Source organism: Cupressus sempervirens, chromosome 8 (genome assembly GCF_028749045.1).
Source record: "Cupressus sempervirens isolate cs-2001-9-10 chromosome 8, ASM2874904v1, whole genome shotgun sequence".
In the NCBI taxonomy this organism is placed as follows: Eukaryota; Viridiplantae; Streptophyta; class Pinopsida; order Cupressales; family Cupressaceae; genus Cupressus; species Cupressus sempervirens.
In genome coordinates, this window is record NC_143125.1 from 729,594,158 (window position 1) to 729,606,520 (window position 12,363).

The 12,363-nt window shown below is 31.7% G+C and overlaps 1 protein-coding gene across 4 annotated transcripts; it reads right to left on the bottom strand.

Moving 5' to 3' along the window:
* Positions 1-915: 915 nt before the first annotated feature.
* LOC149544509 (F-box protein PP2-B11-like) lies at positions 916-11,646 on the bottom strand. 4 transcript variants are annotated; one of them, XR_016355057.1, is made up of 6 exons: positions 11,454-11,618; positions 11,193-11,317; positions 10,368-10,476; positions 7,036-7,086; positions 2,721-2,799; positions 916-1,131 (listed from the first exon to the last, which is right to left on the bottom strand). XR_016355057.1 is itself a non-coding variant. In XM_089795165.1 (3 exons), exons 1-3 carry the CDS (start codon positions 11,508-11,510, stop codon positions 10,425-10,427), a joined length of 234 nt encoding a protein of 77 aa, XP_089651291.1. In that variant the 5' UTR covers positions 11,511-11,620; the 3' UTR covers positions 10,367-10,424. The 4 variants fall into 4 exon arrangements, 1 of the variants encoding a protein (XP_089651291.1); XR_016355058.1 differs by lacking the exon at positions 2,721-2,799 and having other exon boundaries at positions 11,496-11,646; XR_016355056.1 differs by lacking the exon at positions 2,721-2,799 and having other exon boundaries at positions 11,454-11,617.
* Positions 11,647-12,363: the final 717 nt, after the last annotated feature.

The following is a 12,363-nucleotide window of genomic DNA, read 5'->3' on the forward strand; positions in this document are numbered from 1 at the left end:
ACTGAACGAAAACCAAATTCTGAACGTTACCCATTTGCTTTTTAAAAACTGGAGCGGATAAAAAGGATTTCATATTGGTTTGAATTTGGTATATTCTTACATGTTCAAAATTTTCCGTTACCATTGTTTTGGCAGGGCCCGCATGCGTGGCCGGTTGTGTATGTTTGGGCATTGTTTGCGGGTTTACAATCAGCAATGTATCTTTCAATTTTCAAAATAGCACCGATTGTCTAGAACTAGCATCTCGTAAGGCCCCTTGCCTCTAGCGAGTGCCATGTTTCACATAAAGGTAGCCCAAATTTAAATTGGAGAAAGGTCCTAGATTTTTTTTTGGAGGATATCCAAAACGTTATTGTCTTTCTTTGATTGTTGAGCCCCAATATGACTTTGAGAGGTATAATAGCAAGGCCACTCCCCTCATTTGGAACTCAATGGATCCACTCAACAAAGCAATCATATATAGGGGAGAAGATCCAATAGTTGAGTGGGGTCTAATAATCGTTATAGCAATTGTGAATATTAATACTATTAGTTGAACAAATTAATACTAAATCTTGATTACATTGATTTCATCTATTAATAGAAATATAATTATTAGATGTGATATATGGAACCAATAATTGTACACATGAGTTCTTGTAATCTTCGAATAAAAAAAAAAATTTATAGATGCATGATTAAATGATATGCAATGAATTTTTCTCTAACTAACATAAATAAGTTGACTACAATAAGTCCCTGAGTTTTAAAATAATGAATCTTTCATAAATAAATTCATGTCTTGGAAAATTAAACAGATCTACTACATCTCACAATTAGAAATAATTATATAAATTTAAGATCCAATCTGCCACAATTTAATATTTGAATACTTAGTTTCCAAATACCATCACTGAGTGTACAATTTATGGACACTTTTAAAATCTATACAAATATTCATTTTTGAATATCATCTAACAGTGTACAACAACTAGGAACTTGATAGATCTAAAGAAATCTTCTTTTTTAAATAATACTCAGCAGTGTACAACAAATAGAAACACCATCAAATCTAATAGCAGCAATCTTTTTCTACTTTTCATCCCAACTTGCTCCAAGTAAATGCATTTATTGTCTTATTTGACATATCACCTACAAAAAGAGAGAACTTGTAAGGCTCACCATAAAAAATAAGGAAAACACAATTTAAAATTTTTACAACAAATTAGATCAAGTACTCCAATAGTCAAATCAGATCTGTGGCAAAAAAAATCATCCAATCAAATTTAGGAAAAAAAGGCTCAATCTGTGGCAACAGAAATCATCCAATCAAATTTGGATATTAACAAAGACTAACCAGTTGAAATTTAAATTTAATCATGGTTAAATAAGTGTTAACACAATCTATAAAATGAATGGATAGTAGTTTCTTTATTCGCTATTCACTGTAGATTTATATTTGAATCAACCATATTTGGAACTCTTCTCTCATCAAGCAGACAGGTGCATAAATTTCAATTCATTTCCACTTATATTTTCTTTATTTAAATCTTTCTACTTATTTTATATGTTTAAATCTATCTATTTGTTTTTTGGATGAAAGAACCCTTGTCCAAAACTGGATATTTGTGTAAATCCCTGTTTAAACATTTTAAAAAAACATTTACATTGTTTTTATTTGAATCTTACACATAGAGAACAACTAAGGCTAGCATGTGCTGCTGGAGATTTTCATAGTTAGGTGGTTCCAAAGATTTTTATGGCAGCAACCAATGCTAAAAGATTTTGCTCATAGATTTTAGGAAACTGGTACTTGTAGATTTTTTTGGTAGAATTTATACTTAAAAGAATTAGTTGAGAATTTCCATAAATTGCAAACACCTTCTAGTAATGCCATGTAGAAAAAATCCTTAGTTGGATACATAGGGGATTTGGAGGATGCTAAGAAAAACACAGATATCCCAAAAAGTTGATTCAGATCAGAAATAAGTTTCTAATAAATCTAAAACTGGGAGAACACTCCCAAACATGTATAAGAAAGGAGGATATAACATGCACAGCAATAATAATAATAAAAACATATGAAAGATTTGTTAGTTATTTTTCAGTCACAACTACAAGTTTACAGCTTGGATTAAGATATCTTGACCAAGTGATACAGTGCTATGAGACACTAACCTGGAAGTTCTTACAAAGACTTAAGTTGGCTCTAGCCAAACAAATTACCTTAGGTAACTTCAAAAGCATAATCCTTGCCCTTCAATGCAATGTCACAAGACCACAACATCAACTAGTTAAGACTAATAAGTTAGGTATAAAAAACAAAGTTAATATCTCCCAGTCCCCTCTATATTAGCCACAACAATGCAACTATTTGACTTGAATCTCAAGAAAACTTTGTGGATGAATAACGAGTGAAGAACTTGTACGACCAATGTTAAGCTAACTCAATATGTAAAACACTACTTTGTTAAATATATCTATCAATTTTTAATTTTTTTCTTCTGATATGTTGGAGGTCACCCAAAGTTAATGTGGCACTAGAAAATTGAATTCTGGGCTTACAACATGCAAATAGAAACTACACACATATGCACTGTGATATTAATTGTTTGTGATATGCATGTTGCCATGAAATTCTTTGAAGTTGCCTACTGTAAGCATAGTAAAAAGCTAAACTAAGTACATTTATTGATACAAAAATTGTCAGCATTTGAAACACTTTGCAGAGGGGAGTGTACCTAAATCACATTTGCAGCTTCAGCTTTAACTACCTCTAGTATCATTTTATTGAGGATCTTCATGTTGCCTACCAAAACTCTACAATCATAACAACAAAAGAATAAAAATATCATATGAATTGAAATTTCATGATCTAATACAGTGATTAGCCACCCTATGTTGCAAGGTCAAATGCTCAATGATCCTATTCCATAATAGACTTTGTAAATCCCATCCAAATATCTAGCAATGCCAAATCTAATATGTGTTCTATTTTACTCTATCATTTCCTGCACAGTATAGAAAAGTAATTTGGGAGAACTATGATAAAGATCTATAATTCTCGATTTAGATGAAAAGACTACTCAAATACTCAGTGACCACTTAGGTTAGTCTAGTGCACAACACGCAACTGATGATAAACAGAGAGTGGACTGCTTTGATAGTTCTACTGAATATCTATTGATGATTTATACATAGGAAACACAATTATAATCACTAACCAAATTTTTCATTGCATAATAATGATTTGCTTGAAAAGAAATATAGTCTATTTAACTCTGATTTGTAAACTTAACAGCTATCAAAAAAAATGTTTGACAAAAGCATTTGTATTGGTCTATCATTTTTTTTTGTCATTCTATCATTACATATTTATTTCTAGTCAAATGCACTATTTTGTTAAAAATATTTGCAATCATTTTTGAAATAGATTGCAATCTTCTATTAAAAGAAAGTAGTGTTCTAACACAACCGTTTTATTAAATTACTTTTGCATATAATAAATTTTGCACAGACTACATATATTTCACCATGAGAGCTTCTAAGAAGAATCGAGTTCAAAGAACAAGGCCACTACTAATGCACAAAAGAGGGATTACTCTTCACTGCAATCTAGAAAATGAAAGCAATACTAGAGACCAAAATGACATATCAAATCATCCTGAAGTACCAAATCCAAATCCAATAGATATACTGGATGTGCAAAGAGTTTCTACTACACCACCAATGCCTAGAACACCAAAGAATGCATCAGTAAGCAAGAATTGGTCAAAATTAGACATGGACAGTGCAATCAAAGATGTTGAAGATAATTTGTATTACATCTGAGCTGCTGCCAAGAAATGGGGTATTCCTTTTACGACCTTGTCATATTGGTTGCAAGGTATCACAACTACAACAAAGAGAGGTCCACCCACTATATTATCAAGTGAAGAAGAAATGGAAATAGTGCAATGGTGTCAAGAAATGGCAGAGATGGGATACGGTCTTGAGATATCGCAATTGAAAGCACATGTTGCTCAAATTTGTCAGACTAGGCCAAACCCCTTCAAAAATGGTTTTCCTGGCAAGTCATGGTGGAGAGGGTTTAAAAGAAGGCATCCTGAGTTGACATTAAGAACTGCAGAAGGTTTAGATAAAGATAGAGCTACTATGCTTAGACCATCCATAACAGCAACATTTTATAGCAACTTGGAAAAAGTTTACAAAGATAGACAATATAGACCACACCAAATTTGGAATTGTGATGAAACAAGTGTTCAAGCTGGGAGAAATTGTGGAATGAAGGTAATAGCCAAAAGGGGCTCAAGGAGTTTGCCTTATGTATTGTCAAAAAGTAGAGAATGGATCACCATATTATGTTGTGTTAATGTTGCAGGACAGAGCATTCATGGATTCTACATCTTTAAAGGTCAAAGGAAAATAAAAAATTATATTGCAGGTTGTGAACCAGGGGCTTGTATGGTAGCCTAACCTCATGCATGGATGACCAAGGAACTTTTCCTTAATTGGTTGCATCACTTTGCCAGATTTGTACCTGGTGGAGTTTCACCTAGCAATAGGCATTTACTCATATTTGATGGTCATGGGAGCCATGTGGCACTTCCAACAATTCAAGAGGCAAGAAATCTAGGAATTGATCTCCTTACATTGCCAAGTCACATAAGCCACAGTCTCCAACCTTTGGACGTAAGCGTGTTTTCTCCTTTTAAGAACTATTTCAAAAAAGAGAGGTCAGACTGGATGTCAAAGCATCATGGATTAGAAATAAGTAAGTCTGAATTAGCTACCCTCTGCAGCAAAGCATTCAAAAAGGCCCTCACTCCAAAAAATATCAAAGCTGGATTTAAGAGAACTGGTATTTGGCCATTGAGCCCAACATCACTTATGAAAGACATGAATCCTAGCAGGGCATTTCAAATCGGCGTTGAAGATGAAGATGAAGCAATTGCCCTTGAAAGTATTCTAAGATTTGCAGGAGTTAGTGAATCTGATATTCAAGAAAGAGTAGAACAAATTCAAAGAGAAAATGTTGAAATTGAAATGCAACTACAACAAGAACTTGCCACTGTTGAACAAGGACAACATGTTTCTGCCACTATTGAACAAGGAGAACATGTTTCTGCCACTGTTGAACAAGGAGAACATGTTTCTGCCACTGTTGAACAATGACAACATGCTTCTACCACTGCTGAACAGGGACAACATGTTTCTGCCACTGCTGACCAGAGACATCTTATGGTTCATACTACACAAAATACATCAAACTTAAGTATTCCTACTGAAGTGAGTATACCTGATTGCATCATGGAAGGTGCTAGAACCTTTGTGTTAACTTGGACTTAGATAATGAGGATGTAGGATTGTCAATGCCATCCCCGCCTCCATCTCTTCCAAACACATTGGTTCATTACTATGCAACAACATGGTTTGGTGTAGAGGATGGACAGTTTCAATCAAGAGATAATGATGACAATGATGACAAAGTGGATGAAAACATTTCAAATACACATAGTAGCCAGCTAGAAGGTTATTGTATGCTAGTATTATCATCTTTCCTAAAGTTACCAAATGCAAGGGTGAATGAGAAATATTCTGATGAAGGTAGTGGTGCAATTAGGCTCAGTCGACAGTCCCAAATACTCACAGGAGACAAGTTCATGGAACTTTACATGGAACAAGAAGCCAAAAAGAAAGAGCTTGCAGAATTGAAGGCCAAGAAAAAGGAACAATCGGATGAGAGAAAAGCTAGTAGAGCTATCCAAAGAGAGTTGAAAGCACAAAAGAAACTAGAAAATGCAATGAAGAAGCAAAAAAAAGAACAACTTCGAATGATACAAAGGTAAGAGAAAGAGCAAAAAAAGGAACAGGTCAAAAGATTGAGGGAAATTGAAAAAGCCAAAAAGGAGCTGGTAAGGCATAGGCGTTTACGCAATCCCTTAGATCCTCTTCCAGAAAATTCAATTCTGAGAGATATAATGAACATTTACACTCTTGCTTATTCATCTATTGCCAATTGTCCAACACAACAATCAGATTTGTGCAAGCCAACTACAACTTTCCATAACACCTTCCAAGGAGCAAGGAAATGGAGGATCTGGTTCTAACAATACAAACATAGCTAATGTAGGCTTAAGTTCTAATATTATAGCCATACCCATGGATGGTGTAGGTTTGCATAAAAGCTAAAATGATTGTATGAAAAAATACTATTTTAGAAGGTATAAGTTCCTTGATTTTTTTATTTTTATTTTGAGGGCTTTTTGGTAGATGCATGATTCAACAAACCATATTTTTGGAGTAAAAATTCCTTGACACTGATTTTTTTTTCTAGATTCTTTTGTAGGTACATGCATCATCAAACCATATTTTTAGAGTACAAGTTCCTTGAAACTAGATTCGTTGGGATGGAAGTTAGGTACATGATGGATCACACCATTTGTAGGCTACTCAAGATTGGATATACCATATGCTATGAAATATTTTGGTTAACTTCATAGATTATCCATATGCTATGAAATATTTTGGTTAACTTCATATATTGAGCTACTTGAAACTAGATATACCATGTGCTAATTAAGTATTTTGGTTAACTACATATACTGACGTAACTCGAGAGCAGATGATAACTTATGTTGTGAAATCACTATTTTTTGGATGGAAATTAGCTAAATGATTGATCAAGTGATGATAACTTATGTTGTGAAATCACCTATTTTTTGGATGGAAATTAGCTAAATGATTGATCAAACCATGCACTTGATGTAACCTGAAACCAAATTATGACTTATGATATATAAAGTTTGTTAGTGCAAATGTGTTAGAATCGTGATGTTACTTGAGAAAAACAATATGTTCATGCATTATGCTTTAATTGACCTATAAATGTGTTAGAATTGTGCATGCCTCTATACGTTCATGCATTATGCTTATAATTGACCTATAAATAATTACAAGAATTGAACTTTTAAAACAATAAACAAAATATAAATTCAGTAACGGGAAAAAAAACTAAAAGGATCATTGCCTTAGTGAGGTATAAAGTAACCTCACCTGAAATCAATAGTGACTTCTGCCTCCTTTTATGCAACTCAATTCCATTTCCTATATACCAAAAAAAATGCAAAACATTCACAAGTCAAAGATACATATGATATTTTAATTTGGCATTTAGCATGGACTGATGATGAGGTATGAAATAATTGAATTAAAACATATATACATTGTAACGAAGAAGGTAGTGATAGAACATATATACATTGTCATTTATACATATAAATTCTCTTACATTTTGATTCAATTTTGTGTATCACTAATAGTTAAAAAAAATTCTTCGAAAAAGTCAATCTCAATAAATCACAATAAATCAAAATTAATAAAAAATTTCACTCCAAGAATTCCAAATATTAATAATGTCATTAAAAATATGTTACTAAACTTTGAGTAATATCAATATTTTTCTACATAATTTTTTGAACTCTAAAATAAATTAATTAAAAAATTCTGTCAAAAAACTAGTATTTTCTTGTAACTTTAGAGAAAAATTGTATTCAATAAAAAGATAATTAAAATAAAAGAAATTATCAAATATAATTAAAACAATATAATGATATAATCAATGTAGATGATCTTGACTTTTGTGTGTAACTCTATAAATAGCCTCTACAGGACATAATTGGACTGTTGGATTGTTGTATAGATCCCCAGCTAATTGACGTTTACTCCTACTAAATGTTGAATCCTGATTGACGTTTACTCCTACTAAATGTTGAATCCTGATTAATCAAGTTGAGTTCTTGGGCTCCAACAAAGCAGCATTTCCTCAGTGTTGATCATTTTAATCAAGTCTTTAGAGAACCATTCATTTTAGCTAATCAGATACAAATACATATCAAGACAGAAAATGCATTACACATATTTAAGCGAGAACATTAGATAACTTCACATGTTAAACCACAAAAAACATGAGAAACAATTGTAAATTTGTAATATAGATCATGAGTGGAAAGCAATGAGTTGGTCATCATGGGAGAAGGGAAAATGAATGCTGAAATTAAGTTGTGAAGGAGTTAACTTCTGTAATGTCCCCATTTCAATGGCTAAAGTTAACAAGTAATATTAAATAATAATAAATAAATAAATATTATATATATCTATTATCAACAAGATATTAAACTGATATAATGTTAAATTATATCAATTAATATAGAAGCAAAATGTAAATTATATAATTATAATAATATAATTGTGATATAATTATAATATCATCTATACTAAATAATTAGTTAATAAATAATGAATATATTATTAATATAATATATTACAATAATATGATTAGAAGTAGAACATCAAATATATGATCATTTTTGAATTGTTATTATGAAAGAAAAAATGTACTAAATAATATTATAATATATATGAATTATATAATTAGAAAATACACATAATAACCAATAATCAAGGCATTTACATGTTATAATATAATTATATTAATTAATAATTAAAAGATATTATTAATGACTCTAAGAATAGTCATGATTGTTCAAGGAAAGATGTATATTAATTACGGAGGAAAAGTTATGAATGGGATATAACAGACATCTATATTCGGATTTGGAGTTAGTATTCAGATCGAACATGGAAAAAGGCATAGAACAGATAGATGTGAAAGGGAAATGTCAGATGAAAGGAAATGTTAGGAAAATAAGAATCTCATAAGAAATCCTGCTACGAATAGACCATCAAAGAATGGAGACAACAAAAATTATTATCATTGAACTTTCCAATCAGAAGACAAGTTATAACAACAACAGCAGAAACCATGTGGACATTGGGTGGTAGAAATTATATTGTTTAACAAGATAATAACAAAGATATTAGGAAAATTATGCTAAGTCAAATTCAGATAAACTTATTCACTGCATATTTACTTTCTGTACAAACAGACATCTGCAAAAAGAAGGTGGATTAATATGAGAGGAGGAGCTGGGTGGTTCAATTAGAGAGTATGGAGAGTAGTAGTATTTAGATAGAAAAAGCTACATCATATTCGAAACATTCCAAGCATGAGGAAGAGCAGACATTTCAAGGGCGATACCAAATCAGCGAGCCACATCAAATATGGAAAGGGAGAAATAAGGCATCGATCTTAGTTACATGAAAAATCATACTATAATCACATATAGTTGAGATAGGTAACAACGAATGGGATAAAGTATATTCTGCCAGCAAGGACATAGACAATAAAAGAATCATCAAACCTCATTAATATTTCGATTATATCCACTCATAACAGTCAGCAAGATGAATGGCTATTGAAAAGAAAACATGACATCAAGGAATATGACTGGTGGGAAGAAAAAAATATAAATTATTCCCAATCGCTGATCATATATTACAAAGATTAGTATCATGTCACAACTAGACAACGATAAGGAGAATACATATGATCTTATAACTATTGCAGAAGTTGGAAATATGCATCAAGGAATACAAAATTAAAAGGCATAAGTGGACAAACAAGGAGCCCAAATAGTATCTCGTTCATAGAAAGGAAAATTGAGAAAGTTGATAATTAAGAGTCATGAAACATTAAGTGGTCAAACAACTTCTTTTTAAAAAAATGGTTCAATAATATAATAATAATTTAAAGAATTGAATTCATTATAAAGATTTTAAAAGAAAGAACTCCAATGGATTGTTCTAATTTCCCAAGACAACTAACCTAGGGACATCACAACTTCCTTAACAAAGGACAACACAATCTTGAAATCCATGAATATTTCTTCTTCGCTTCAAATCAAATACAAAGTGAACTTTGAGCATAAATTAAAACTGAATCATTTAGTCATAAGGATAGGTTAATTATTTCCCTACCTTTTTGGTATGTATGTGAAGCCCTATACATGCTTTTAGACTCTTAGGAGTTCATTTGTAAGTTTTTCAAGGCCAACCTATTTGCAATTTCTTTAGAATTTTTAGGGCCAATCTATATACAATGTCTAACCTGCCAAGTAGTTATTTTCATCAATGCCAAAGTGAGAAAACTATTTCCATATGCTTTTCACATCTCTAAGTATAGATTGTATAATATTCTTAATAACATCATTTTATATGCAGTTTGCTATGTTTTGGGCAATTTTAAATAGGTGAAGTCTGACCATCGATATTTTGCATTAAAAGAAGATTCATGAAATGTGACTTGGCACACATACTCTTTGTATCTAGATAATTTGACTCCCCTAGTGGCAGCTAATAAGAGCAGGGATTGATATTTTAAGGGATCAAGTTGATAAGGGTTCAGGTTAATCTTGGTGTACCTAGTTGCAAATAAAATAAAGTAGACAACTATGGAGATTAAAATCTAACACCAAGTAGACGCATACCTGCAAATGATTGGCCTTGACATATGGACTATGCTCATGTGGTAGAAACCCTCCAGTCTACTCTGAATCATTACAACCTCCTCTAATACTTAGAAACCCCAACAATGCACTGCAAGATCAAAGCCCAAAAGAATAAAAAACACCAAAATAAAATTATCTACAATGAACTGTAAAAATATTGCAAAATCAAAGACCAAATATAAACAATCAAAATGGAATGCATAGTTAAAACTCTTACAGAGCCTCTGTCACTTTCCGTCCATTGTGAAATCTCATTATCTCAGAACAACAGCCACCAAAAATGAAATATTTAAATGCTTGAATGAAACGTTGAAACAAAGGAGGCATTAATATTCAATAAAACAAAAAACTAAGAAAAAACAGAGCTGAAGATTCATGATCTGTATTTCCTGAATGCTCAAAGAAGAAAACTTCATTCTTGCACAATTATGGTGTGAATACACACCTTTGAAACAGTTGCAAATATTGGGAAAATAGAAAAGGCACAGGATATGAGAAACCCCAATCTATTGGGTGCACAAACACAGCTTTTAGATAGATAACAATTAAACTCCAAAAGAATTTATGGTTTCATTTTGTTTCAACTTTTATAGCTCCAAGTATAAATCCTACAGTGCCTTTATCGCAAATAGAGCAATTTAAGGGGAAAAGAGATTGTAGGTTAAAAAAAATTTAAGGGGAAAAGAGGTTGTAGGTTAAAAACTCTTCAACTAAGAACTAGCATAATGAATTGATCTAAATATATGAGCCACTGAAATCAGCTATACTAGAATCAACTGAAAGGAATCTATATATCTCATAAACCTGGAATTCGCAACTTCACCAGGACTCCACCTCCAATAGCATTGGTCATCACCCCAAATGATTGATAGTTGTCTGGAAGATAACATATAACACACTTTTGCAGATGGCTTTTGTAGCCAAAATCCCTGCACATTTCAACGAATTGTGTGAAAAATTTAAAGGAAAAACAAAACCAATAGGAAAATAAATGAAACAAATGAAATCCCCAATCTTAAACACATATGACATTATGTGTCTAACACACATAGTTGCTACACATACGTAAAACCTAGCATGAGTGTCGCATGGGTGAGAGAAGCGCACACAGCTGCTGCACATATGTAAACCCTAGTGTGAATGCCGCATGAGTGAGAGAAGCGAAACTTTTGGAAAGAGAATGGGGAGAATAGATTAATCAACACATGTACATAATAGGGCAAACTATTATCATCATTAGGGTTATATTGTTGATTTTTAGGTGAAAGTTTTGTAGTAGTAGGGAGAAAATTTTATCATTATAGATTATGAAGTGTCCAACTATAGGGTTCTTCACTATTCTTTTCGGTTAATGGTGGGTCAATTTTAGATGGTAAGCTGTATTAAATTGGACATTGGATGTTTGTTTTAGGAAGAAAACTTAGTGAATTGTAAATGTAAGTGAAATAAATAGATTAGAATTTAAATAAGTTTAAATATAATAGTGTGTTTTTAAAGTTATTTTTAAATTATAATATATTACTATTTGAACATAAATTGTGTTAAACGTGATCAATTATTGATTTCTTTTTGTTTTATATAAGAGTAAAATGTAACTAAAATAAATATTATTTAAAAATATTAGGATTCTTTAAGTATTTAATAAGTTGCATTCATAATATGTATTGGAATATACTTTCATAAGAAATGATGTTCAAACAATCAATTGTTGATAATTATATTATTAAGTTTTGGTCAAGACCTCTAAAAAGTCATTTTTAGGACACATTGTAGTAAATTGATTATTTCGAGAAGTTTCCAAATGAGTGGTAGCTTCAAACCTTAGTTGTAGTTAGTTACGTAGCTATTTTACATTTCTAAAAAAAAATGGAAGTCCTAGGACATTCCATTCTACAACTACATATTGACAAAGTTAGCTATCACGACTATTGGGTCCTCTCCCCTAATCATTCAAAACTCAATCAAGATATCAAGA

Bases quoted from the DNA above. Each gene is read 5' to 3' on its own strand.
- LOC149544509 (XM_089795165.1), bottom strand. From the start codon at position 11,510: ATGTGCAGCAGCTGTGTGCGCTTCTCTCACCCATGCGACACTCATGCT. The intron at 11,318-11,453 runs GTATGTGTAGCA...TGAAATGTGCAG, and splicing joins ACACTCATGCTAGGTTTTAC to GGATTTTGGCTACAAAAGCC. The intron at 10,477-11,192 runs GTTTATGAGATA...TTGATCTTGCAG, and splicing joins GGTGAAGTTGCGAATTCCAG to TGCATTGTTGGGGTTTCTAA.